Source organism: Vigna unguiculata, chromosome 5 (assembly GCF_004118075.2).
Source record: "Vigna unguiculata cultivar IT97K-499-35 chromosome 5, ASM411807v1, whole genome shotgun sequence".
NCBI classification, from domain to species: domain Eukaryota; kingdom Viridiplantae; phylum Streptophyta; class Magnoliopsida; order Fabales; family Fabaceae; genus Vigna; species Vigna unguiculata.
This window is the reverse complement of record NC_040283.1, coordinates 27575467-27602388: the sequence shown is the minus strand read 5'-3', so window position 1 is coordinate 27602388 and position 26922 is coordinate 27575467. Positions and strand designations below refer to the sequence as shown.

The 26922-nt window shown below is 30.8% G+C and overlaps 3 protein-coding genes and 1 pseudogene across 3 annotated transcripts; 3 read left to right on the top strand and 1 right to left on the bottom strand.

Annotated features, from left to right (window-relative positions):
- Positions 1-3987: 3987 nt before the first annotated feature.
- Positions 3988-4838, bottom strand: LOC114186110 (germin-like protein subfamily 1 member 7). The gene is made up of 2 exons (XM_028074135.1): positions 4712-4838; positions 3988-4623 (listed from the first exon to the last, which is right to left on the bottom strand). The coding sequence occupies exons 1-2, from the start codon at positions 4827-4829 to the stop codon at positions 4073-4075; spliced, it is 669 nt and encodes a 222-aa protein (XP_027929936.1). The 5' UTR covers positions 4830-4838; the 3' UTR covers positions 3988-4072.
- A 9185-nt stretch (positions 4839-14023) lies between these two features.
- LOC114184562 lies at positions 14024-16513 on the top strand. The gene is made up of 10 exons (XM_028071868.1): positions 14024-14182; positions 14298-14565; positions 14649-14702; positions 15038-15122; positions 15207-15339; positions 15430-15536; positions 15675-15795; positions 15999-16178; positions 16263-16340; positions 16412-16513. The coding sequence occupies exons 1-10, from the start codon at positions 14024-14026 to the stop codon at positions 16511-16513; spliced, it is 1287 nt and encodes a 428-aa protein (XP_027927669.1).
- Positions 16514-17956: 1443 nt separating this feature from the next.
- On the top strand, positions 17957-25240 carry LOC114184561. Its single transcript, XM_028071866.1, has 8 exons — positions 17957-18031; positions 18681-18823; positions 22164-22291; positions 22370-22423; positions 22631-22691; positions 23016-23290; positions 23534-23932; positions 24009-25240. The coding sequence occupies exons 1-8, from the start codon at positions 17957-17959 to the stop codon at positions 25238-25240; spliced, it is 2367 nt and encodes a 788-aa protein (XP_027927667.1).
- A 274-nt stretch (positions 25241-25514) lies between these two features.
- LOC114183703 lies at positions 25515-26905 on the top strand (annotated as a pseudogene).
- Positions 26906-26922: the final 17 nt, after the last annotated feature.

The window sequence follows — 26922 nt, the reverse complement described above, 5'->3', positions numbered from 1 at the left end:
TCTCTTTTAGAAGTTTTGAAGTGCGTAACTTCATTTCAATTTATATTATTGTTTAAATAATAAACCAACGCTTAGACAATTAAAATAGAGCTGTCTTAGTTTTGGCTTAGTCGTTTCTTTCGATTGTGTATACATGTCTCGTATTTCGATTGTGTACATAATTACAACAATTCTTTTTTCTTCCTTTTCTCTTCCTCTTTCTCTATGTTTTTTTTTCATCTTCATGTTCACTACTCACACGTTCAAGAGTTTTTCTTTTCTACATCAACTTCATTTTTCGCAGGAGATTTAGGTTTATTGAGTTGGTATCATAAATCTTCTTTTGAATGGCTCTATTGTGCATCTTTGGTTCCTTTTCTTCCCTTCTTGTTTTGTTTCATTCCCTTTTTTACAATGGTTATGAAGAGTGAACCCAAAGCTATTGCTTCTACTAACGATTTCAATGCCTCATATAGTTTTCTTTATCTTCATCCCAACGAGAGCCCAAGAATCTCCCTTGTGTCACCAGTGCTGGAATCACACAACGATCACTTACGGAGCAAATCTTTTGCTACTGCTCTTAGCGCATTGTTAAGACTTTGGCAAGTGTACTAAGTCACACAAGTAGTAACCGGTAAGACCGGGATATCGTTTCCCAAGAGACTCATGTATACTAAATAATCGTGTAATTAATAACTATTTTAAACTAAAGAATGAATCCATAATTTGGGTTTTTGTGCAATAAAGTAAATATTGCATAAACAAGTAAAAGGTGAACTTGGATATTTTAAACTCTGGAATATGGAAAAGACTAGAAATGCAATGGATTGATATTGTTGGGGTTAGATTTCACCGACTTCACTCTCATGCATATTTAAGATAAAAACACTTCTCCATTAAATTACTAATGTCAACTCACAAGTTTACTCTACCCCAAATCCCTTAGTTGAATGAACCTAGGTTTCCTTATTAAGAGTCAGTTCCTTGAATCTCTAAATAAGTAAACCCGTTTTATGAGTTAGGGTTTAAGACAACTAATGGGTTAGACTTCATTTCTAGATACAAGTTCCATTAGGTATCTTGTTCCAAGTCTAGGTTTCAAGAGATATTTCCCGATACCTAATGACCAAAATATCATGCAATGAATGGTTAAAACAAAGCAAGCATTAAGTAAAGAAACAAAGATACTAGCAATTAATTAAAGAAGCATATATATATATATATATATATATATATATATATATATATTCAAATCATTCACAAATTCATGAAAGTTCAGTGGTTACATCTACTCCCAACAAAATGGGTTTAGCTCTCCATTCTCATGGAGATAACAAGCTTACAAAATGAAAATGGAAAATGGAAGAGATACAAAGAGGAAGAAAGGATGCTCCCACAAGCCCTAGCAGATCTCCAAGCACTCCAAAACGTCCAACATGAGTTTCCCTCACAAAAAAATGAAGAAATAAGGCTAACTTGCCACATTAGCGAAAGTGGCGCCTGGCGGAAGCCTTCCATCGCCAGGCACAAGCAAAGAAGAAGAAAGGGAAGTGTTGTAGGAGTCGTCGGGCGGTCTCCAGATATCGCCAGGTGGTAGTTATCTAGAACACTCTAATGCCTGATGCTGAGCCTTTCTCGCTAGGTGTTGACTCCTTGGAATCAAGTTGGTGCTTGACGCTGCTCTTGAACTGCTAGACGATGACTGTTGCTTCCTTTTTATAACATTTTTTATCTTCTCCTTGCCATTATGGGTCACTCATTTGGCTGGGTTTTTGGAAAAAACTTCCAATCTATATATAGACATAAAAAATGGGGATTAATAGTATATTTATATCAATGTAACCCAAAATGTATTTATTCACAAAAGCAAAGTAAAATTGAGGATTAAGTGGGTTAAAAGCTCAAAAGGAGTTGATTTTGTTAACAAAAGAAAACTAAGATAATGGCAAAAATTAACATTATCATGCATAAACCAAAATGGAGTTTATTGATGGCTCTACTCCTGAACCAGCAAAGATAAATCCAACATACCAAGTTTGGAAGAGGTGCAATAACATGATCATTTCTTGGTTAACACATCCATCAGGCTCAAACCAAATGTTAATGGTTATGTAATATATGATTTAAATTCCTACTTCATTCATGTGTCTAGAACTGTTATTTTTTATGAAGGCACATTTCCTTTCAAAAAAATTTCTCAAGAGAGTCATGTTGACAAAATGAATACATCTACTTTTTTAGCAAATCAATGATTATGATTTTGATCATATTGTTCCTAAGTCTAATAATTTAAATAATAACACTGTTTTTAAAAACAACATTAGAAAATGAATAGAACATTGATCATCATGTTAGCTTGAATGAATATGATAATGTTAATACTGAACAAAATTTTTGTTTTAGAATAATGTTAATTCTAGAACAAAATCTTAGAAGGTCTACTAAATAATGTTGCTTATTTACAAGATTTTCAAACTTCTTTTGTTGTTAAAACTAAAAAGAAACCTAGATATCCTACCAAGGCTCATGTATCTTTAGCAAGGTTATCTCCTTCCTTCAAGCAGGTTGTTGTGTCATTGACTCACATGTTGAACCAAAATCCTACAATATGAACATTGGCAGAAAGCCATGACATAGGAGCTGATAACTCTTGAGTAGGATGTCACTTGGACAATGACTCCTTTACCGAAAGGAAAGCATGCTATTGGATGCAAGTGGATATATAAAGTTAAATATACGTTTGATGCAGCCATAAAACGCTTTAAAACACGTCTAGTGACAAAAGGTTACGCACAAAAAGAGGGTATGATTTTCTACACACATTTTCACTTGTGGCAGAGATAACAATTATCAAGTTGCTTTTATCCTTACCCTTTATTGATAATTGACATTATCGTGTTTTTATTTTAATTATTTTTATGTTTAATTGTTATTTTATTTTTAGATTTTATTTGATATTTCAAGTTCTATTCCAAAAAAATGGAAAAAAAATAAATGATGTGGATATATTTTGCAAATAAGTAAAAATCTAAGAGATTTGGGAACATTATCAACAAAATAAGTGGAATATTCAATAGTAAAAAATTATCAACAATATCATATATCCACAAAATTGAATACTCCAATTACAAGTTAGAATAATTCAAAGATATGAAATCTCAAAAAATTAAAAGATATATATATATATATATATATATATATATACATACATATATGTATATATATATACATATATGTATATATATATACATATATGTATATACATATATGTATGTATACATATGTATACATATATATATATATATATATATGTATATATATATATGTATATATATATATATATATATGTATATATACATATATATATATATGTACATACATATATATTAAGGATTATCTCTTACAATTTATTCACAAAATAAGTGGAATATTCAATAGTAAAAAATTATCAACAATATTATATATCCACAAAATTGGATACTCCAATTACAAGTTAGAATAATTGAAGAATAATTCAAAGATATGAAATCTCAAAAAATTAAAAGATATATATATATATATATATATATGTATATATATACATATGTATGTATATATGTATATATATATACATATGTATGTATATATATATACATACATATGTATATATATGTATATACATATACATATGTATATATGTATATATATATATATACATATATGTATATATGTACATATATATATATATATATATATATATATATATATATATATATATATATATATATATCAAGGATTATCTCTTACAATTTATTCAAGTACCAAATCTAGTCCAAATCTAATTATGAAAATTTATAAATTGAGGGCATGACATAGGTCAAAAACACATACTTGGAGAGAAAGAAACTTAATATAAGTTTAGAATGAGTAAGAGTATGGTACGTACAATCATTGAAATTGATATATTTTTATTGAGCAAAATAGAATGTTATTCTTATAGAATAAATTAAATTGAACTCCAAATATAGCAAAAACCACATATAAATAGAAGTTACACAAATTTTGACCTATTACATAACAGTAGAAAGAGGAAATGGATAATGAATGAGAATGACTAGTGGTTGTTGTCGGTCCAGAATTGCTTTTGAAGGTAATCAATTATGCTCTTGTCGACTTGGAAAGCTTTGGTAAGAACTTGAGAAGAAATAGATGGAGTGGACTTAAACAAAGCATTGGCAATAGTGATAGTTCCTGGATTTTGACTGTTGAGAGCAGCGATGGCAACTGCATTGCCATAACCGACATTCAGTTGGAAATGAATGAGACCAATTGGGAAGACAAAGACATCACCCTTGTTCAAGACTTTGGTAAAGAGACGGTTTCCATCTTGATTGGAACTCACAAATCCAACATAAAGACTTCCCTCAACAACAATAAGGATCTCTGTGCCGCGAGGGTGAGTGTGGGGAGCGTTTAAACCCTTTGGTGCAAAATCTATACGAGCCATCGATATGCCAAGTGTGTTCAATCCTGGCAGCTGATCCACAAACACTTGACTCACTTGTGCACCAAGTGGGTTCGATGTATTACCAGCTTCCACGTGTCTGAAAAAATCTTGTGCTTTCACTACTTTTGGGTCTTTGCAAAGTTTTCCGTTCACAAATACTGTAACCATAAATAGTGCAAAATCAATCTCTAATCGTAATAATCTTAGAATCATGTTCATGTAAATAATTTATTTCTATATACGTACCAGCATTCTTGGTATCATTCAAAGCTACACAAAAATCTTGCAGAGGACTTGGATCATAGGCAGAGGCAATGGACGACGTGAAAGCCAAGATGGCCACAAGGAAATACACACCTTTCATTTTTCTTTTGCACTCTTTTTCTCTATGATTTTGGCTAATTGATCTTTGGTATTTATAAGGATGAACCCTTTGTTTAACTTGTTATTCATCTTTACCTAGAGTTAATTATTTATTAGGTGAAGAACCATTCTTTATTAGTACTTGTTCTTCTGTAATCTTCTTAAATTATAAATTAATGAGAAAGCCATTAGCCACGTCAACGGCAAGTTTAGACTTGTTCTCTTTTTCGAACATAAAATGGTTTCCCACGGCGGGAATACTTTATTTTTTCATCAACAATTTTGGCTTTCGTGGCTTAGGAGCCTTTCAACTTCTCTTTGCTTTTCCTTCCAATGCCTACAATCCAAGGCTAACAACAAGCATTATATTTATATATTAACCGTTTTTGTTTCTTTTTATTTCTCCGTATAAACAATTTTATTTTTTAATTTTATTCTTAATCATTTTAAAACATTACTCATTTCATCCGGATAATTATTTTAAAACAATTACTTATTGTATTCTAATTCCTAATTCCTTTCTAATATTTATCTATATAACTTGTAAGCTTTACAGTTGTTATTCTTTCTTATAATAACATCCTTCAAACGAAACTTGTTTCACGTTTTCAAACATATATATATATATATATATATATATATATATATATATATATATATATATATATATATATATATAATTTCTACCCTTAACTTATTTTCTCTTAATAGGCCAAAATTTAAATATTGCTAATTGTACACATGTTTATAAACAAAGAAAGTAAAAATAAATTTATAATTTCTAAAATTTACAATTAAAATACTACTTTATTTTATAGATATTTATTTATTTATAGTTATTGCTAAATGTACACATTTTTATAAAAAAAAAAGTCAAAATAAATTTGTTAAAAAATAAATCTATTAATGGAGGGAAGAAGAAGAAGGAAGAATGGAGAATGTGGTGAAACTTTTCTGTGTATCTTATTACTAATAGGAAGTATATGTTTTATTGCAATACAATGTCTTCTTGTAGGTGAAGAATTATATGTTGTTTAACAAATTTATAGCAAATGTAATACTGGATCGAGTATAATTAGTAAGAAACATTAGTTCTTCTATAGCACTAAGATATGATACTTCTGTATCAAGAAGTTCTTCATCATTTTCTAGAAGTCTAAAAAAACTTTTATCAACATCTAACAACCTTATAACTGTTGGAGTGCATAATGAATGTAACTTGTCCATTTAAAACCTTTTAAGCACTTTCATTATATAAGACTCTTGATGTAAAAGAACACCTTTATTTATACTCAATTTCTAATTTCAAACAAATTTTTGCCTTTCCAAGATCCTTCATCTCAACTTTCTTTAAGTAATGATCATTTTCACACCCTTCTGTTAACAAGTATTCATTAAGACGATTATACCACATACACCTACACTACAACAAAAATAGGAATAATTGACGGATAAATTTTGACGGATTATGATCCGTCGGTAAATTACCATTACCAACCAATTTACCGACGGAAAATCTCCTGATGATGACATTATCGACAGATATATTCGTCAGTAATGTCCATATTAAATTGGTCTATTATTTGCCGACAGAAGTTGACACATTATCAATGGATAAAATCCTTCGATAAATAAATAACAAATATCATAATCACATTTATGAAGAAAGAAAGTAAAAATAAATTTATAATTTAAAAAATTTACAAATAAAATACTACTTTATTTTATAGACGTTTATTTACTTACATTACAAAAAAATTGAAATTACCAACAGATATAATTGTGTCGGTAAATTTGAATTACCGACGGATTGTATCGACCGATTCTCAAATTTTAATTATTGATGGAAAAATTCGTCGGTAACACAAATTTTATTTATCGACAGAAAAATCCGTCAGTAAAATTAGTCGGTAATTCAATTTTTTTTACCGACATATTTACCGACGAATTTTTTCGTCGGTAAAAGAAGGGGGAAATTCCCGCCCAAATTTGAATTACCGATGACTTTTTCCGTGGATAAATCCGTCAGTAATTCAAATTTTTTTTACTGACAAATTTACCGATGGAAAAATCCATCGGTAAAAGAAGCGGGAAATTTCCCGCCCAATTTTGAATTACCGACGAATTTTTTCTGTCGATAAATCTGTGGAATTTTTTCCGCCCAAACCTCACCTTATAAAAAGACGAGAAGAAGAAGAAAAGAAGAAAAAGAAGGAGAAGAAGAAGAAGAGAAGAAGGAGAAGAAGAAGAAAAAGAAGGAGAAAGAGAAGAAGAAGAAGGAGGAGAAGAAGAAGAAGGAGAAGAAGAAGGAGAAGAAGAAGAAGAAGAAGAAGAAGGAGAAGGTGGAGAAGAAGAAGAAGAAGAAGAGGAAGAAGGAGAAGAAGAAGAGGAAGAAGGAGAAGAAGAAGATGAAGAAAGAGAAGATGGAGGAGAAGAAGAAGAAAGAGGAAGAAGAAGAAGACGACGGCGGCCGCGACGGTGGTGGCAGCGACAACAACGGTGGCAGCGGCAGCGACGGTGGCAGTGACGACGGCGACGGTGGCGATGGTGGCAGCAACGACGGCGACGACCACAAAGAAAAAAATGAAAAAAAATTGAAAGAGGGAGGAAGAAGAAGATGAATAGTGCAACAAGCAGAAGACAACAAATAATACAAGATCAATTATTGAATACACTCACCTCGGGTGAAGGATTTCAACAATTCTAAGAAATTGAAATTCTTGTAATTGAATTCGCTTCATTCTCTAAATAATATGTTTGGATAGAGTAATTGAAATACCTTACATTTCAATTTCTTATTTGGATAAAATAAATGAATTTCTCTTACAAGATAAAATTTCACTTTAATAATATTTATTTTAATATATAAATTATGAAATTAAATTTAACAAATTTTGATCGAGTTGACTCGACCAAGTTCAGCCAAATTTTGGCCAGCATAAACACAGTCCAATTTGGCCAAATATAGGTTGGAGCCAACTCGATCACAGTCAATCAAATTTCAGTCGGTGCTAACTCAACCAAAATTTTCAAAATTTCGGTCGAAGTAAACTCGGCCAAATTTAGACAAATTTAAGACTAATTCTTCTCGGACATGCCAGTCTAGGTTGTCAGGCTGGTCGGGCACATCAAGGTCGTCGATCTTGCTCGACTTGTCTAAGTTGTCGGGTTGGCCTAGCTGACCTAGGTCGTCGGCCTGACCCGTCTGGGTCGTCGGACTAGTCTGGGTTGTCGAGCTAGTTGGCCTTGTTTGCGTCATGGAGATCGCCTGACCCGTTTGCTTCATCGAGCTTGCTTGACCCATCTACGACATCGGATCGATTAGGCTCGTCAAGGTCGTCGACCTTGCCCGATTCGTCTGAGTAGTTACGACGATGTAGCTCGTCTAGGTAGTTGGCCTGACTCGGTCCGTCTAGGTGGTCGAGCTCTTTTGGTCAGACCCATTTGGATCGTCAGGCCTATCAGGCTTGTTTAGGTCATCGACCTAGCGATGACCCCAACCTGTCTAGGTCGTCGGCCCCCAACTCATCTTGGTCATTGGGCCTGCTCCACTCGTCTTGGTTATTGGGCATACTCGACCCATTTGGGTTGTCGGGCTCGTCTGGCGCATGTGGGTTTTTAAGCCTGCCAAATCCGTTTGGATCGTTAGGCCTGTTTGGGTCATCTAGTCCATTTGGCCCATCAAAGTTGTCGACCCACCTTGATCGTCGGACCCACTTGACCCACCTTGATTGTCGGTCCGCCGGATCCGTCTATGTCGTCGGGCCTACCCAACCTGTCTGGATTGTCTGACCGACTCGACCTCTGTATGTCGTCTGGCCAACTCGACTCATGTAGGTCATTTGGGTCGTCTAGGCCAAATTTACACTTCTAATCTTGAACAATGAAAAATTTCACAAATTGTGAAATTTAAATTTCCTTTCTTTTTGAGTGAATTTCAAATTCTATTATTTTAGTAATTTGAAATACCTTCTTAAAATTTCGTAATTTCAATTTCCTTTTAATTTCTTCATCCAAACAAGTCATTTTACTCAAAAGAAATTTAAATTCTCCAAATAAATGAATTACTCTCTTAAATTGTCTTATCGAAACACATCATCAAGGAAATATGTTCTACATTTGGAAGACCCAAAGAAATTACAAACCAAATCAATTATTGATTACACAATAAGATATAGACCGAAATACTTCCAATAACAAGGAAAAGGAAAGAATCTACCAAAAATTCACACAGAAAGCAAAGCACGAGACTTGTAAAATTAGCACAACACAACCTCTTAGATTCTCAGAAAATTAATTGTAAGCACCCTTACTAAATGAAAAAAAAAAATGGGAGCAAAGTTCTATTTACACAATTAAGAAAACATTTTAAGAAAATTCAGACTTATTTGGTCAACTATTTCAAGCATTTAATTAATTATTCTTAGAAATATTTGAATAAATAATTACAATGCTTTATGTTTTAATCAATTATAGCACATGTTAATAAACCAAATCCGCTTTGTATTTATCATAGAAAAGGATGTTAAGTTATGAAAGGTGTGAGTGAATTAATTCACGAGAACATCGAGAATACTTAAATTTGTTCTTTGGTTTAATCGGTTAACTAAATTGGTAATAGATCGTCCTGTTCTAAAATTTCTGGTGAATAATTTAATTGATTATTTAATCGATTAACACAAGTCATAAAACCATTTTTTTCACATTTTATCTTTATAAAAGACATTTTCTTTTAATTGAATTAAAAAACTTTTGAGTACTTGAAACATCAAAACATGTTTAGGATCTTGATCTTCATTTTCATCTTCCAACACCAATGTGAAATCAACTTAATTGGAGACTTAAGTCTTGAATAGTCCGACATAAAAAATTGTTTGTTTTAGACATGAGTGGTTGTGTTCCAAGGTCCAAATAATATTGGGTTTTTAGCCAAGTGGTTGCACTTCAAATGACACTTAAATGTCTAAGTTGACGTTAAAGCGGGCATCACCAATTGATACCTCCTTATAGAGGAAGTCTGCCTGCCATAACGAGCGCGGACAAATTGGGCCACAATCTGGTCACACAATTTCGTAAACAGATCCCTGCCAACCCCCTTCTTTTTTTGCATGATGAGCCATCACAACAAACGCTAATAAACAAACTATAAAACTTACCATATATATCACGACCCAAAGCTCAAACCTGAATCACAGTTACAAAAACATAGTGTTTAGACAAATGAACATTTTCCCTTCGGCCTTGATAAACATAGTGTTTAGATAAAATAGCAGTTACAAAACAGGAAGAACGAGACTAGAAGAAGTTCAACTAACTATAACACATTAATACGACTGCAGGGATCTCTTCATCTATTTTCTTTTTCCGTTGTTTAATGAGATCAGCCTGAGCTTGCTTGCGTTTATTAGATATCTGCAGGACAGATTTTCAAAAACAAATACAAAATAAAAAAGGAGAATTCAACAGAATAAATTCAAATACAATCGGTCACTTTGCAGCTGGTTGGATTAGGACGATACTCAGAAAATGGTGATATTATAATTTTAAGTTCAGAGAGATAATTGAAGAAATGAACACAAATATATATCTATTTATAATACAATTCAAAGAATCACAAAAAGCAAAAAATTACACGTGTCATTTTCTTAGAATTTCTACAATTTCAGAATTCAATTTTTTTTTACCTCTTAAGGTAATTTGGACACGTGTCATCTTCTTATGAATTCTCAGCCCTCTTTCTCACTTTCCACCACACTCACATTTTTCCTCTCTCTTCACTTTCCCTCTCTCTTCACTTTCCCTCTCAGGCCCTCTTACGCACTCTCCACTTCTCTGTGTCCTCAAACCCTAGCCACCTCTCTGCCTTCGCCTCAGTCGCTCTGTTTCGCTCTTCCTCCACAAACGCGATCCACCTCTCTTCCACCTCTAACGCTCTCCACCTCTCTTCACTTTCCCTCTCTCGAACCCTACCCTGTTTTACGCACTGTCCACTTCTCTGCCTCCTCAAACCCTAGCCACCTCTCTGTCGCCACCTCAGACGCTCTCTCTTGCTCTTCCTTCACAAACGCTCTCCACCTCTCTTCCTTCTCAAATGCATTCGACATTTATGCCGCGTCAAACCATCTCCATGATTCTCTCGACTCAAACCCTCTCCACTTTTGTGCCGCATGAAACCCTCTCCATTCGAATCGCACTCTCCCCCTTTCTACCTCCTCAAACCCTAGCCACCTCTCTAACGCCGCTTGAAACGCTCTCCTCAAACCCTAATTTTTTTTCTTACTCTCAGTGATTACAACTTCGTTAACATTATTTTTTTTTGGCTTCTAACTCATTTTTTGGTTTGTTTTGTTTGTGTAGATTGTTTTTGTGCTTCTGTGCCACCATCTCTCTGACGCCGCCTCAAACGCTCTCCATCGCTCTTGGGTAATAACTTTGATCTCTTCACTTTCATTTTGAAACCCTAATTTTTCATTTCTTACTCATGTTTTTGTTTGTGTAGATTGTTTTTATGGTTCTGTACTGCCTGAAACCCTCTCGACGTCTCTGCTGAATCAAACCCTCTCCACTTCTTTATCGCCTCAAACCCTACCATTTCAATATGATATGTTCTTCTAATCATACTTTCTATTTTCATCTCTTCACTTCTCATTTTGAAACCCTAATTAATTTTTTCTTAATTTTATTGATTCCAACTTCGTTTACATTTTTTTTTAGAATCTAACTCATGTTTTTGTTTGTTTTGTTTGTGTAGATTGTTTTTGTGGTTCTGTACCGCCTCAAACCCTCTCGAGGTCTCTGCTAAATCAAACACTCTCCACTTCTTTGCCGCCTCAAACCCTACCATTTCAATCTGATATGTTCTTCTAATCTTACTTTCTATTTTCATCTCTTCACTTTTCATTTTGCAACCCTAATTAATTTTTTCTTAATTTCATTGATTCCAACTTCGTTTACATTTTATTTTTTAGAAATCTAACTCATGTTTTTGTTATTTTAGTTTATGTAGATTGTTTTTGGGGTTATTCCTTCACTAACTCTAAGAAGATAACTTCATCCTGACGAGCACTACGGATTCTAGTTTCTAATCAAATTTCTTTTCTCTGTTATAATTAAATTTATAATGGAATCCCTTTAATATGTTGTATTGTTTAATTCATATGTTTTGATTAAACATGTCTTGCATTGTTATTGATTTTCTGATGTCTGATGAAGAAGTTTGAGCTTTTATTCTTAATGTCTGTTGAAGCTTGATCTTATTGTCCCTCAACTTTCAACAAACCCCAACATTTGAGGTTTATTGCATTATGATGTTATTTTTATATTTTCTCTTACTTTCCATTCACTTTAACTTTCAAGAGACACCAAGATTTCAGGTATAATTTTGTTTAAATGCACAAACTATTGCCATCTTAAGTCATAAGCAAATTTGTTGTTGATTAGTTATGAATTTGTTGTATTGATTTTTTTTTTGTATTGTTGATTCAAAGATCTTCTATACTACCGTTTGAAAATTATTTTTTTGTGGCCTATTGCATGTTTTATTGGTTTCAATTACCTGAGAAAGTTGCTTCTTAATATTAGCAAGATGTAATTTGACCTTTCATTCTTAATGTTTGCTGAAATTTGATCTGATTGTGCCTCAACTTTCAAGAAACCCCAACATTTGAGGTTTACTTAATTCAAACCCCAACATTTGAGGTTTATTTCATTCTTATGTTATTTTTATATTTTCTCTTACTTTCCATTCACCTTAACTTTCAAGAGACACCAAGATTTCAGGTATAATTTTGTTTAAATGCATAAACTGTTTCCATCTTAGGTCATAAGCAAATTTCTTGTTGATTAGTTATGAATTTGTTGTATTGATTTTTGTTGTTGTTGTATTGTTGATTCAAAGATCTTCCATACTACCGTTTGAAAATTATTTTTTTGTGGCCTATTGCATGTTTTATTGGTTTCTATTACCTGAGAAAGTTGCTTCTTGATATTAGCAGGATGTAATTTGACCTTTTATTCTTAATGTTTGTTGAAATTTGATCTGATTGTACCTCAACTTTCAAGAAACCCCAACATTTCAGGTTTACTTAATTCAAACCCCAACATTTCAGGTTTATTTCATTCTTATGTTATTTTTATATTTTCTCTTACTTTCCATTCACCTTAACTTTCAAGAGACGCCAAGATTTCAGGTATAATTTTGTTTAAATGTAGAAATTGTTGCCATCATAAGTCATAAGCAAATTTGTTTTTGATTAGTTATGAATATGGCATTGTGGTAAGCAGAGACCAAGGAGTAGTTGGTAATGGTAACCAACTTTTAAATGTAAGTCAAGAATATTGATATAATGGAATCCCTTTAATATGTTGTATTGATTTTTTTTTTGTATTGTTGATTCAAAGAGCTTCCATACTATCGTTTGAAAATTATTTTTTTGTGACCTATTGCATGTTTTATTGGTTTCTATTACCCGAGAAAGTTGCTTCTTAATATTAGCATGATATAATATGACCTTTTATTCTTAATGTTTGTTGAAATTTGATCTGATTGTACCTCAACTTTCAAGAAACCCCAACATTTCAGGTTTACTTAATTCTTATGTCTTTTGATATGCATACATAAAGTCAGTTCTTTCCTTTTTCATCTACGTTACAACATTTTTGTTACTGTTTGCATTACTTTACTTCTTTCCTTTTTCTTCTTTGTGTTTTAAATTTACAAATGTTCAAACTACATCTTTATTTGAAATCAGATCTTTATTTCCTATTTTTGTTGATTTGTCAACCTTTTCCAACATTTAAAGTGACTTTATGTTGTCTTTTTGTACTGCTCTCTGCCATATTTCCTTTTCTTGCACAACATTGAGCCATGTGAAAAACAACTTTTGTTTTTTTCTATGGTCTTCGTATATTTTTCAGTCACTTTTCCCAATTTTTACTCCATTTGGTTAACCTAAACCATAGTCTGCGTATTGTTTTAGTAAATATCTTTACTCATGTCAAAATCTGCTTCTGCTTTTCCCGATTGTTTCTAAATTTTTGAAATGAAAACCAGAGCATGCGTATGGTGTTGTTTTTTATTTATGATCTTCCAATATTTTTATTATGTGTTTTTGTTTTGTACAAATACATGTATGCAGACCTTTCTTCATTCCTTACTATACTCTAATTTCCCTCATTTCCCTCATTCTTTAAACCATGTCTGTTATCCCAAAACACACTCACTCCTTACAAGAACTCAACCATGAGAAGGAAAGTTGGAAAATCGTTGCAAGAGTTGTAAGGTTATGGTTTGTTGAAGATTACACAAAAGGAAAAACTCCATTTTCCATGGAAATTGTTCTTCAAGACAAAGAGGTACCTTCCTAAAACTATAAACGCCTTTTATTTTTTTACTTTTCCTAAATTTTTTATTTTTACCCATAAGTTTAAATATGCTTTTATTTTTTCATTTATCAAACTGTTTTTGCAGGGTGTCCTAATCCATGCATCTGTTAGACGCACATTGATATACAAATTCCAGTCTGAAATCAAAGAGGATAAGGTTTACACCATTCAATCTTTTAGTGTTTCATGTAATGGTGGTTCTTATAGAACTACAAATCACGCCTATAAGATCAACTTCCAATTTGGAACCAAGGTCAATATGGTTGAAAGTACCTTAGTTCCGAAAACTACAACTTCATACACCCCTTTTTCAACAATCATAGCTGCTGGTTTTGACACAGATTACTTAGTTAGTAAGTATATTTTTCTTATTTTTCTTTCTTTTTTCGTATAACTTTTTGTTAATTTTTTTTCTTTCTTTTTCCTTTTTCTGTAGATGTCATTGGAATGTTTACTGGTGTTGGAACAGAAAGGGAGCTAGAGAAAGCTGGTAAGAAAACCAAAATGAATGTCATCCTTATTGAAGCTGATGGATAAGCGGATTTCATCTATTTTTCTTCTTTAGTGTTTTTTATTTATTTTTATGTATTTCATCTGCTTCTCTTTTTATGTGATTTTTAACATTCAATAGTTTGCGACTGGAGTGTACTTTATTTGGTCAATATGTTGATATGTTAAATGCATTTCTGGCCTCTGGAGAGGATCAACATGTTGTCATTGCTTTACATTATTGCAAAGTGAAGACCTTCCAAGGTAACTAACTTTGATTGATTATTACAGTTGTATTAATTTTTAAAATTATTTTTGACATGTTGTCTTTTGTAGATAAAGTTTCTATTCAAAACTGTATGAACTGTACCAAGATAATTTTTAACTGTAATGGTGAAGATGCAACCAAGTTGAAAAAAATGTAAGTATATATACATAAGATATATCTTTGTTTATACATAGATATATGTATATCTTTGTAATATAACATATTTTTTTAACGTAGGATGTGGGATAGTACTGAATCTCCTTCTCAACCTCTTACCCAACTTTCTGCTTCTTCTAAAGTTAGCTTAGAAGATGATTTCATTAAGCTGCATCCTAGGAGTTCAATTGAAGGTCTCAAAGATTTTAAACAGGTTCAAATATTTGTCTCTATGTTGCACATAAATATTTTTATTTAATTACCGTTTATTTTTTTTCATATTGTTTCATTATTTATTTTATAGGAAAGTACTTTTGTAGTAAAGGCTACTATCAAACATGTGCTAGATCATGATGATTGGTGGTATACAACATGTATCTGCAACAAAGCAGTATATCCTGATTCCAAAATGTTTTTTTTGTGAAAAGTGTAACAAGCATGTCATTAAGGTTACACCTAGGTAATATTATTAATCTTCAGAATATGATTTTATTAATATAATATTAAGAAAACTTAATAATGTTCATCATGTCTTTATTTTTTTTTTAGGTATAAACTGAAACTTCGTGTAATTCATACTACAGATTCTACAACTTTTGTTGTATTTGATCGTGATGCAAGTGCAATGTTGAAGAAATCATGCTCTGACATTCTTGACTTACAAGACAAGGTTAAGTTTCTAATATAATCATTTATGCTTATATTGTTGACATTTAACTTAAATGTTTTGTTTGATTTTCAAATGAATTCACAATCAATTATTTCCTATTCTATATTGGGTACTTCGTTTCCACTTATTTTAATCATTATTGTTATGTACAGTAATTCTTTTTCATTAATTGACATCATTTATATTTATCCTTTTTTTAATAGAACACTACTGCTGGAGACTTGCCTAAAGAGTTTGAAGTCCTAATTGATAAGACCTATCTGTTCAAAGTTGAGTGCAAGAATGATTATAATAGCAAATTTAAACAATCATTCAGAGTTAAAAAAGTTTGCATGGATGAAAAAGTAATTGAAAGCTTTTCTGATGTTGAAATTAAGTCTTTGGTAAGATCTTATTTATTTTTTTTGACGTCTTATCCTATATTTTTCTTTAATTTTAATATTATTTCGATTGGATACAATTTTTAGGATCTATACTCTACAAATGAAGAAGAAAGCAAAGTAAATGAGCGAACAAATCAAATCTCATCTGATTCCATTGCAGAGGTAGTTGAAGATTACAATTTAACTTATTTTGTAAAGCTTTGTATATGCTAATTTGTTTAATTTTGTTTTAGGATTTGCTAATCAAATTCACAGAAGAATCAAATGATGCTGAGACTCTAAGTGATCATTTGAACAATATAGTATCAAGCCATGTTCCTGCAAAGAATCCTTGAAAAATAAAGATGTAATTGATGTTGAAATTGATGAGTTAACCCACAAAGAACCATCTCATCTGAACAATCTTGATTTGGCTACTCAACCACCTGTCCCAGCACTTAAAAGACAAAGTCGATCTATGGTTCAAGAAAACAAGAAGATTCCAGTGAAGATGTTGAAGAAGAATATCAAGATTGAAAAGTGATAGACTACAAATTGTAATAGACTTTATTTGGTTTTTTATGTTGGTTATGTTCTTTTTTGAAAAACATTTGCTGCTTTTATGTATTTGTACTCATGACCACTATTTTGTGTTTGTCTTAGGTTGTTATTTTGAAAATAATATTACTTCAACTATGTTTTAATTTAATTATGAATTACATCAAATGTTGCTCAATTCTGAATAGATTTCATGCTTATTCTTAATTCTGTACTCTATGTTTACATTCACAATTTGCTAGCTGAATCAAAGTGTGTTGATATAATTTGACATTGTCAACACCATAATCATGCTAGCTACATGAAATTAATTAAGTTCAGTAGAAGTTTTTCCTTGTGTTTTTGGTTATAAAAAATCGTTTATTTTCACTATTTGTGTACCTTTTTTAAATATATTTCTAGAAATTTATATACCTTTTGTTGTATATGGTTATTTTTAAAATTGAGTATATATTGCTAGCATAATGTCAAAGTGTTGATATTATTTTTAATGTCAACTACATTATAATGCTAGCTACCTCAAAGTCATTAAGTTTTTATCTATGTATATTTTTCAACTACATTATTGTTTTCGCAACATATAAAACTTATTTCATGTCTTCAAAACCATTCTTCCTTTATCAAATATTTTTCACAATTCTCCTTTCACATATTGATTAACAAATAAAAAAACCTACGTAACTTTCCATTTAAAGAATTAAAGTTTATTTTTATTTTCTTAATCATAATTTTTCTTCCTTATTTTGTTTAACTTTTCAGATAAAAAATGATTACTCTTACAATTTTAAAAATAATTGTCTACCTCTTTTTATGTTTAGTGTCTTAAATTTATATTTTCTATTTTTATTTTAAATAACTTTAAATAAACGTTTAATTTTGTTATATAAAAATACAATTTTTATAATATTAACTTTTATTCTTTTAGTAATTATTTATCTTTTTCTTAATATTTTATTATATTATTTTTATCTTCTATTACTCTTTCAACTTCTTATTTGTTTTTATTTATTAAAAAAATGTATATTTCTTTAAAATTTTTTGAAAGTCATTTTTATTTTCTCAAAATTAATTTAAAAATATTCTTAAATATGATTGTATTTTCAAAAACCCTTCTTTAATTTTGCTTTAATTACAAGTCTTTTCATATCTATATAACCGTTTGTTTGTCTTATTTACTATCAAGTTTTATGTTTTTTATAAAATCACTGAAAAAGAAAGGTCACTCCCCTACACTTGCTTCCATGGATTCCTCTTTGAGTGTCACTGCCAGAAAAACTTCAGGAAGGTTCACTACGTATCATTTTGTTCATAATCAGGTACGTTTACTTCACAAAAACTTGAAAAAGTATGTGCTTTGCTGTTTTTTTTAAGTTTAAACCGTACCACATTGCTTCTTCATCTTAATCGTTCAAAAGCATGTATTTCTTTTTTCACTTTTTTCACAATATTACTTATTCTCGATTTTCTTTCTAAAAATTCAAACTTTGTGCAATAATCGTTCAAAGGTCGTTTTTTGGTTCATGTCAAACTATATTTTCCTTCATCATCTATGCAATTTTTTTTTTACTTCTTCTCCAAATCTTACTTCATTTGTTATTTGGTTATCAAAATGTCATCTTTCTTCAATAATCGTTGAAATCCGTTAAATATTCTGTTTTTGATGCATTTTTCATGTATGTCAACCTTTTTTGTCTTTCATAACACAACTTATATTTTTACTTTGCTTGAACTCTGACTTAGTATTTATTTCTTCTAAAGATCTCAACTTTCTTCATTAAGCCTTCAAATTCATTACTTTTCTGTTTTTTGTTTTTATACATTTTTCGTCTATGTCGCTTATTTTTTTTGTTTACATCACCCATGCATGTTTTTATTCCTGGATTTAAATATTTTTGCTTTCATCGTCAATTTCATATTTGTCTTATTCATCTTTTTGACCTTTCTATTTGTTTCTTGTCTCATTAGGAGTTCAGACATGTTGATCCAATATTTTTTTCTATTTTTGGTGAGGAATTAAGACCGGTTTGGCAGTTGGAAGATATTGAAGGCAATCAACATCAGTTAACTTTTAATATGGATGTGAATCATCCCGTTCTCACGGATGGTTGGTATAGCCTAAGAGTTTTTTATAAATTGCAACATATCCATCAAATTATATTTAGATATGTTGGCAATTCAACCTTCCACATCACTGTATTCTCCAACATGTCTACAATATCGACTGGTGCGAAATTTCTTTCAAACCTAATTCGGTTGCGAAAAAAACATCTTTTTAGAATGAAATTGTCAAAATCTCAATGCAAAGCCAGCCATCTGGTGAACTTTTCATTTTATATTTTATTTTCTTTATATTTTTTTGTTGTGCTCTTATTTTGTTCTTTTTTCAGGACCTACAATCTGACTTTGCAGATTACGTTCATAAACGTAGATTGAGGAGGTTGGAATTGCAGGGACGTCACAACACTTTCATTGTTCAATGTAAGCTTCTACTCCGTAATACACCTACGAAGTCAAGTAAGATTAGGAAGGGATGGAAGGACTTCTGCACATTCAATCATTTGGAAGAAGGAGATATTCTTGTGTTTCTAGCTGACAAAGAAATGAAAAAGAAGAAGATCAAAGTCTACGTCCACAAAGAATGCAGTTTTTAATATTGCACTTTTTTTAGTTTACTTTTTATATTTTGTATGGTTTTTTTGAAGAACTTTGAAAGTACTTTGCTTTTATTTTGTTTGTAATAGTTTTAGCATCTTTTTTTGTTGCTTCTAATAATTAGAAGCCATATCTATAAGTATTTTACCTAATTTAATTATCGTCAAGTTTTATATTTTAATTATTTTCCTAATACAAAATTTATTTAAATAATCATTTTCTAAAATAATTTTTCAATTCGGATAATAAAAATAATTGAAAATGATTATGATAAGAATTCAAATATGTTAAAAGATCTGATTAATTTTCTTAAAAAAAGGTTAGAAGTAATAATATAGAAGTCAATTTTATATTTTGCAGTACTAATATTTGGACATACTAACTGAATATAATTTGCAAAAAAGTTTATTAATTTCTTTACAAAAATTATTTTAATATTTGTTGCAAAATTTATTTTAATTGTTTTTTAGTAATCTTTAACTTATTTGAATAATATAGTAACCATGAAAACAGTAAAACCCATTTCAGTTTGAACTCTCTTACAAGTTTTTTAATTTAAATTTAATTTCTTAGAATTTATTTTTATTTCTAAAATTCAAAACAATAAAATAATTTTGTTTTGCCCTTTCTTTAGTAGTTGCATGTTACACTCAATGTAGAAACAAATGTCTACTTTAAGGGTTGACTATTACAAACCATAGTACTTTTGTGCTTGCCAAAAAAGGACATATAGCACAGATGCACATTCTGAAATTAGGCTTTGCATTGTCTACAAATCATCAATTTGGACATTGCAGATCAAATCTTTTTAAAAAGGTACGTTTTTCCAAATATTGAGTTATATGTTCAGTTCTGATATTTCCATATCAATGAAATGTTTGTTCTTTTTGTCAAAAGTTTGTACAGTTAGTACCTGAATCAGGAAGAATGTGCGTGGAAAACTAAAAATGTGCCTACATCTATTAATAGGTTTTTTCTTGCTTTCTGCTTTACTTTCTTCACAGTGCATTGTTAATTGATTTTGTTATTACTTTTCTATTATTAATTTTAAATCTTAATCTTATTTGATTTCCAACATGTTCTGAATTTGTAAAACACCATAATACAACAATACAATGCATAACTTCTGCACACTTTGAACATTATCACAACAAAATGGATTCAACAAATGGAAGAAGAAAAAGGAAGAACATTGTCTCACAAAATTTTTCCAATACCTTGATGAAGTCCACAGGTTAAATAAATTTATGTTTCTCACATTGCATTTTTAAGTTTCTTCATTTTTTCTATCTCATTTCATTCGTTTCTCATCAAATTCAATTAAATCTACACTCTTACTTCATGTATGTTATTTTTTTTGTTCTTTTGATTGCAATAACAAATGAGGACAAATCCAGTTCAAGTGAAGCATTTCCTTTTCCAAATACTACACCTCTTTCTCAGTTAAGAAATTGTGGTAATCATTTTTTCATTCACTATAAATTTCATCCAACAAATTTATTACTGCATTCAGTATTGTCAATTTGTTTTTCATTTCCTTCACAAATATTGATATCAAAAAGGCACCAAAATCAATTTACTCAATGCACTAAGACAAATATGGATTTTGTAAAAACTTTCAGTGTGATAGTTTTCTATATGTTTATTATTTGTGTTGCATAGTTTACATCTATTCTTTTCTCATTTGACTTTTTAACAATTCTACCAGTATGGAAAGAAAATGTTACCCCAGATGCAACTATCAAAACCTACTTATCTCTCAATGAATATACACACGTGTAGAATAAAAGAATTCAATCTACAAATAGAAAGCCACTTTCCGAGTTGACATATTATGGTAAGTTTGTTATTTAATTTAATTTTCATTCAAATTCAGTACAAATGCTAGCACTACAGACTTATTAGTCTTATTATTCATCTTTAATGCATATTATACAATTAACACACATGGATATTAGATGACATCATTTCATAATCAATTTGTTTCATCTTTAAATGCATTTCATAATCATTTATTTAACTGCATTTTGCAGAACTTGACCAAAATAATGGGAAAGCTGCACGAAGAAGAAGGAAACTTATTATAAATCAGAAGTTGGCAGAAAAAAGTAATACCATTGGTGATAAAAATGCTTAATTACTAATTCTTTATATATCTATTATTATCTTATCTTGATTTCAATTCCTTTCATACTAAATTTTACTATTACTACCTCTCTTATTAGAATTTCATGGTTCTACCTCCATTAAATCTACCAATGCTCCAATTTTGCAAAACAACAACAGTAACAACACAAGTACAAATCAAAAATATATTAATTTTTTTAACGTTTTTCTCTTAATAGAAAAAGTACAAACACAGTGCTTTAATATATTTTAGTCTTTTTTTTTATTTTAGTTTTTCAAAGTCAAATTTAAGTTATTTTAGTTATTGAAATGTATAATTATATTTCATTGATAAATTAAATTAAGAACAGAATTACAAAATCATATATATCAATAATATTTATTGTTTTTATAAATTTATAATTCAGTTCATTAATTTGTGGATGTACTTGCAGGTATTGTTCAATTTGATTGTCGTATTGGAAGAAGCAAAACCAATCTGTTTAATACACAAGAACTATTACCAAAAGAAATTATGGGTAGCAGCTCCAGTCATGCTTCACTAAATTGTTCTGCTTTTTCTGAAGTTGTTAATCCTTTTTATGTTCAACAAAACCAAAGTCATGGTAATTTCCAATATAAACAAAATTCATTTCATTACTTTAATTTCTTTAATTGTTACAAATTCAGGTTGCTAATATTCATTTCAATCTATGTTCGAGGTGTACAATTCTGTCAACCTTCTCGGGAGCAAGCTATTAGATCTATTTCGAAGATATTGGATTTTGACAATAATTCTGAAGAAGATGAAAATGATGGTAATCAATAATGGTTCATTTTAAATAATAAATACTTACTGTTTCTTTTTATAAAATTAGTTTTTCATTTTCTTTCAGATAACATAATTGGACATTTCAAATCTGATTTGTATTCAAAAGCTGAAATTCAAGGTGAAACAATACTTTTTAGTGTTTTTATATTTAAGTATAAATGTTATTTAAGTAATGACATATATGTTTTTTATGTACTTAAGAAATGTTGATGTTGGGGAGTGTTCACTTGAGTGTCCCTATTGTCAAGCTCAATTGTGGTACGAAGACAGATTTGATAAATGCAAAAGATTAAAACAAGTTGATTTCTCTCTTTGTTGTCAAAAGGGAAAAGTACAACTTCCATTGTTGAAGAAACCTCCACAATTGCTTCAAAAGTTGTTAAAAGGTGAAGACAGTACAAGCCAGCATTTCTTATATTACATAAGAAGTTACAACAACATGTTCTCATTTATATCCATTGGTGCTAAGATCCATTCCTTAATCAACGATGGACCGGGTCCTCCTCAATTTATTCTTAGCAGTCAAAATTACCATCGCATTGGAAGTTTATTGCCTGAAAAAAGATCAAATCCAAAATTTGCACAACTATATATTTATGACACAGAAAATGAAACAACTAACAGAGTTAGTCACTTTGGGTATGTGTAAATAGTTTATTTATGTTTTAGTCATCATTGCGCATATAATGGTCTAATTTTTAATTTTACAGGTCTGATAGTCAGCAATCCATATTTGATAAATCATTGATCGAAGAGTTGAAGAAAATGATTGACAAACACAATGTACTTGCTCAAACATTCAGAAAAGTAAGAGATTTTATACATGATGATGAACAATCAGATTTTGGATTGAGGTTATTTAGACATCGCTTTAAGGATCCTAGAGTATACAATACACAAGTAGCAGATGAAGTGGCAACATTGATTGTTGGTGATTTGAGCACCTTAGATGTAGGAAGGGACATCATTGTCAAGAAAGTTTCTGGTCAGTCAACAAGACTACATGAAACACACACATGTTTCATTCCTCTTCAATATTCTTTGATTTTCCCATATGGAGAGGATGGTTATCAAGAGGATATTCCAATTAGAGATTGTCAAAAATATGGACAAAGTAGAAAGAGAATTCGCATTTCTTTACAAGAATTCATTGCTTTCAGAATACAAAATAGAAAGGTTGAATTTAGTAATGTTGTAAATTCATGTAGATTGTTTCAACAATTTTTAGTGGATACATACACTATGATGGAAGCCCAAAGGTTGTCTTTTATACGAAATAATCAAAAACTCATTCTTTCAAATATTCTGAATGGGTTACAAGAAGCTGTTAACAAATGTAAAACTGATCCTTCTTCCATTGGTAAGCGTATTATTCTTCCAGCTTCATTTATAGGTGGTATGAGATACATGTTCAATAATTGCCAAGATGCTATGACAATTTGTAAGAGGTATGGCTATCCAGATTTGTTTATAACAATCACATGTAATGTAAATTGGCCTGAAATTCTTGATTTTGTCAAATCAAGAGGATTAACTGCTTTAGATATGCCAGACATTGTTAAAATGAAATTAGACCAAATGATGACAGATTTCAAGACGAATCATTTCTTTGGCAAAGTCAATGCAGGTATACCATTCTACTTTTCTTAATTTATTTTTCTTACTGGCAATTGTTTTCTCTAATAATTATATTCCAAATTTAGGTATGTATACAGTTGAATTTCAGAAGAGAGGTCTGCCACATGCTTATATATTACTATGGTTGAGTGACTCAAACAAGTTAGAAAATGCAAAGCATATAGATCAAGTCATCTTTGCTGAACTTTCTCATCCAGATCTCTATCCTAAACTTTCAAAGGATGTTCAAACATATATGATACATGGTCCTTGCGGAGCCGCTAGATTCAACTCGCCATGTATGAAAGAAGGTCGGTGTTCTAAATTTTTTAAAAAATTTAGACATTCAACTACAATTGATGAAGATGGATATCTTGTATATAGACGTAGAGATGATGGTTTATTTGTGTTGAAAAATGGACATAAATTAGGTAATGCAAATGTGGTGCCGTATAGTCCTCTTCTCTTAATGTGTTATCAAGCTCATGTTAATACAGAATATTGCAACAAATCCAACTCAATCAATTATTTGTTCAAATATGTCAACAAAGGTCCTGATAGAGCAACAATTAAAATTACAGACAAAGAGAATGAATCTACAGAGATGCGTATTGTTGATGAGATAAAAAGATACTATGATTGTAGATATTTATCTTCATGTGAAGCAGTTTGGCGAATTTATGGCTTTGATATCCATCATAGATGGCCAGCTGTTCAACGTTTAACTTTTCACTTACAAGATCAACAACCAGTTTTGTTTAAAGATGATGATCGAATTGATGATGTATTGCATAGGAATGAGAATATGAACACCATGTTCCTAGCTTGGTTTGAAGCTAACAAAAAATTTGAGGAAGGTACAAACTTGACCTATGCTGAATTTCCAACAAAGTTTGTTTGGATGTCTCAACAAAAACAATGGAAACCAAGAAAGCAAGGTTATAGTATTGGTCGACTAACATATGTTCCTCCAGGATCATGTGAATGCTACTACATGAGAATCTTACTAAAAAAACAAAAAGGTTGTATTGATCATGATAGCATAAAGACAATTAATGGTAAAACATTCTCCACATACCAAGAGGCTTGCCAAGAATTAGGATTATTGGCAGATGACAAAGAATTCATTGATGCTATTAAAGAGGCTAGCCATCTTGCATCTGGAAATCAACTTAGAAGGTTATTTGTTGCTTTGTTAATCATGAATACAATGTCTAAGCCAAATGTTGTTTGGGATGCAACTTGGACTTTACTTGTAGATGGTATCCTATATCAAAAAAGAAAAGACTTGAACATACTAGGTACTAAATTGAATTAATCTACACTGTTTTTTCCATTATTATGTATTAATTACATGTTCTATTTTGTAGATTTTCAAATTCAAGAGCATGATTTACACAATTTTTGTGTACTAGAAGTACAAGAACTTCTAAATTCAAATGGGCGAGCTTTAACAGATTATAGTTGCCTTCCTCAAACTGATCTTTCAAATTCATTCAAATTTCAAAACAGGTTCATTGTTGATGAAATGAATTATGATAAAGAACAAATGGAGAAGCTACATCAATCTCTATTGCAGTCTGTCACTAATGAGCAACTACATGTTTATAACAAAATTATGACAACAGTGAATTCAGAGGTAGGGAATTTCTTTTTCTTATATGGTTATGGTGGTACTGGAAAAACATATCTCTGGAAACTTTTGTCAGCTGCTATTAGAGGAAAGGGAATGATTGCCCTTAATGTAGCTTTAAGTGGCATTGCATCTTTATTGCTTCTTGGAGGAAAAACTGCTCATTCTACTTTTTGCATACCATTAGCAATCAATGATTTATCAACCTGTAACATCAATCAAAAAAGTCTTCGTGCTAAACTATTGATGGAAGCAAAACTTATAATATGTGATCAAGCTCCTATGATGAATAAGCTATGCTTTCAAGCTTTTGATAGAACATTGAGAAACATTATGAGAGCTACGAATCAACATAATGCTGACAAACCATTTGGTGTAAGAAAGGGATCAAGGTATGATATTGTGAACTCATCAATTAACTATTCTGATTTGTGGCAATATTGCACAGTTCTTAAGCTATCACAAAACATGAGGTTAAAGACTGCTGCTTTAAATGAAAGTGCAAAAGATATAAAAGAATTTGCTGATTGGATTCTTAAAATTGGAGATGGAAATATGAATTTGAATGAAAGTGGTGAAGTCAACCTTTCAATACCACCAGATCTTCTAATTCAGGAAAGTGAAACACCTTTACTTTCTTTAGTCAAATTTGTTTATGGTGGTCTAATTGAAAATATCATGACTCCTGAATTCTTTGATGATGGTGCTATACTTTGCCCTACAATTGATAGTGTTGAACAAGTAAATGACTTCATTTTATCTTTGATTCCTGGTGAAGAACAAGTTTATTTAAGTTCAGACAATCCTTGCCAATCTGATGATGATCAAGAAATTCAAGGTGAGTGGTTTACTCAAAAGTTTCTAAATGATATTAAATGTTAAGGAATTCCAAATCATAGGATTAAATTGAAAGTTGGCGTACCAATTATGCTTTTAAGAAACATTGATCAAGTAAATGGTTTGTGCAATGGTACAAGGTTGCAAGTTAATGATTTGGGAAAGAATATTATCTCTGCTACGGTAATAACTGGCAAAAATGTTGGTAACAAAATATTCATACCAAAAATGAACTTGACACCTTCTGATTCCAGCATCCCGTTCAAATTTCAAAGGAGGCAATTTCCAATATCCTTATGCTTTGCGATGACAATAAACAAAAGCCAAGGTCAAACTCTTTCTAAAGTTGGACTTTATCTTCCTCGTCCAGTTTTTACTCATGGACAATTGTACGTAGCAATTTCTAGAGTGACATCAAAGAAAGGACTAAAAATCTTAATTCTGGATGAAGATGGAAAAGTAACCACTACAACTACAAATGTGGTTTACAAAGAAATATTTGAAAATCTTTGATAAAGGTATAAAAATTA

Coding starts and splice junctions, on each gene's coding strand:
- LOC114186110 (XM_028074135.1), bottom strand. CDS start 4,829: ATGAAAGGTGTGTATTTCCTTGTGGCCATCTTGGCTTTCACGTCGTCC. Junction 4,624..4,711: donor GAATGATACCAAGAATGCTG/GTACGTATATAG, acceptor TTATGGTTACAG/TATTTGTGAACGGAAAACTT.
- LOC114184562 (XM_028071868.1), top strand. CDS start 14,024: ATGTCTGTTATCCCAAAACACACTCACTCCTTACAAGAACTCAACCAT. Junction 15,123..15,206: donor GCAACCAAGTTGAAAAAAAT/GTAAGTATATAT, acceptor TTTTTAACGTAG/GATGTGGGATAGTACTGAAT. Junction 15,340..15,429: donor GTCTCAAAGATTTTAAACAG/GTTCAAATATTT, acceptor TTTATTTTATAG/GAAAGTACTTTTGTAGTAAA.
- LOC114184561 (XM_028071866.1), top strand. CDS start 17,957: ATGGATTCCTCTTTGAGTGTCACTGCCAGAAAAACTTCAGGAAGGTTC. Junction 22,424..22,630: donor TTCAAAAGCTGAAATTCAAG/GTGAAACAATAC, acceptor TGTTGTCAAAAG/GGAAAAGTACAACTTCCATT. Junction 23,291..23,533: donor CATTGTCAAGAAAGTTTCTG/GTCAGTCAACAA, acceptor AACAATTTTTAG/TGGATACATACACTATGATG.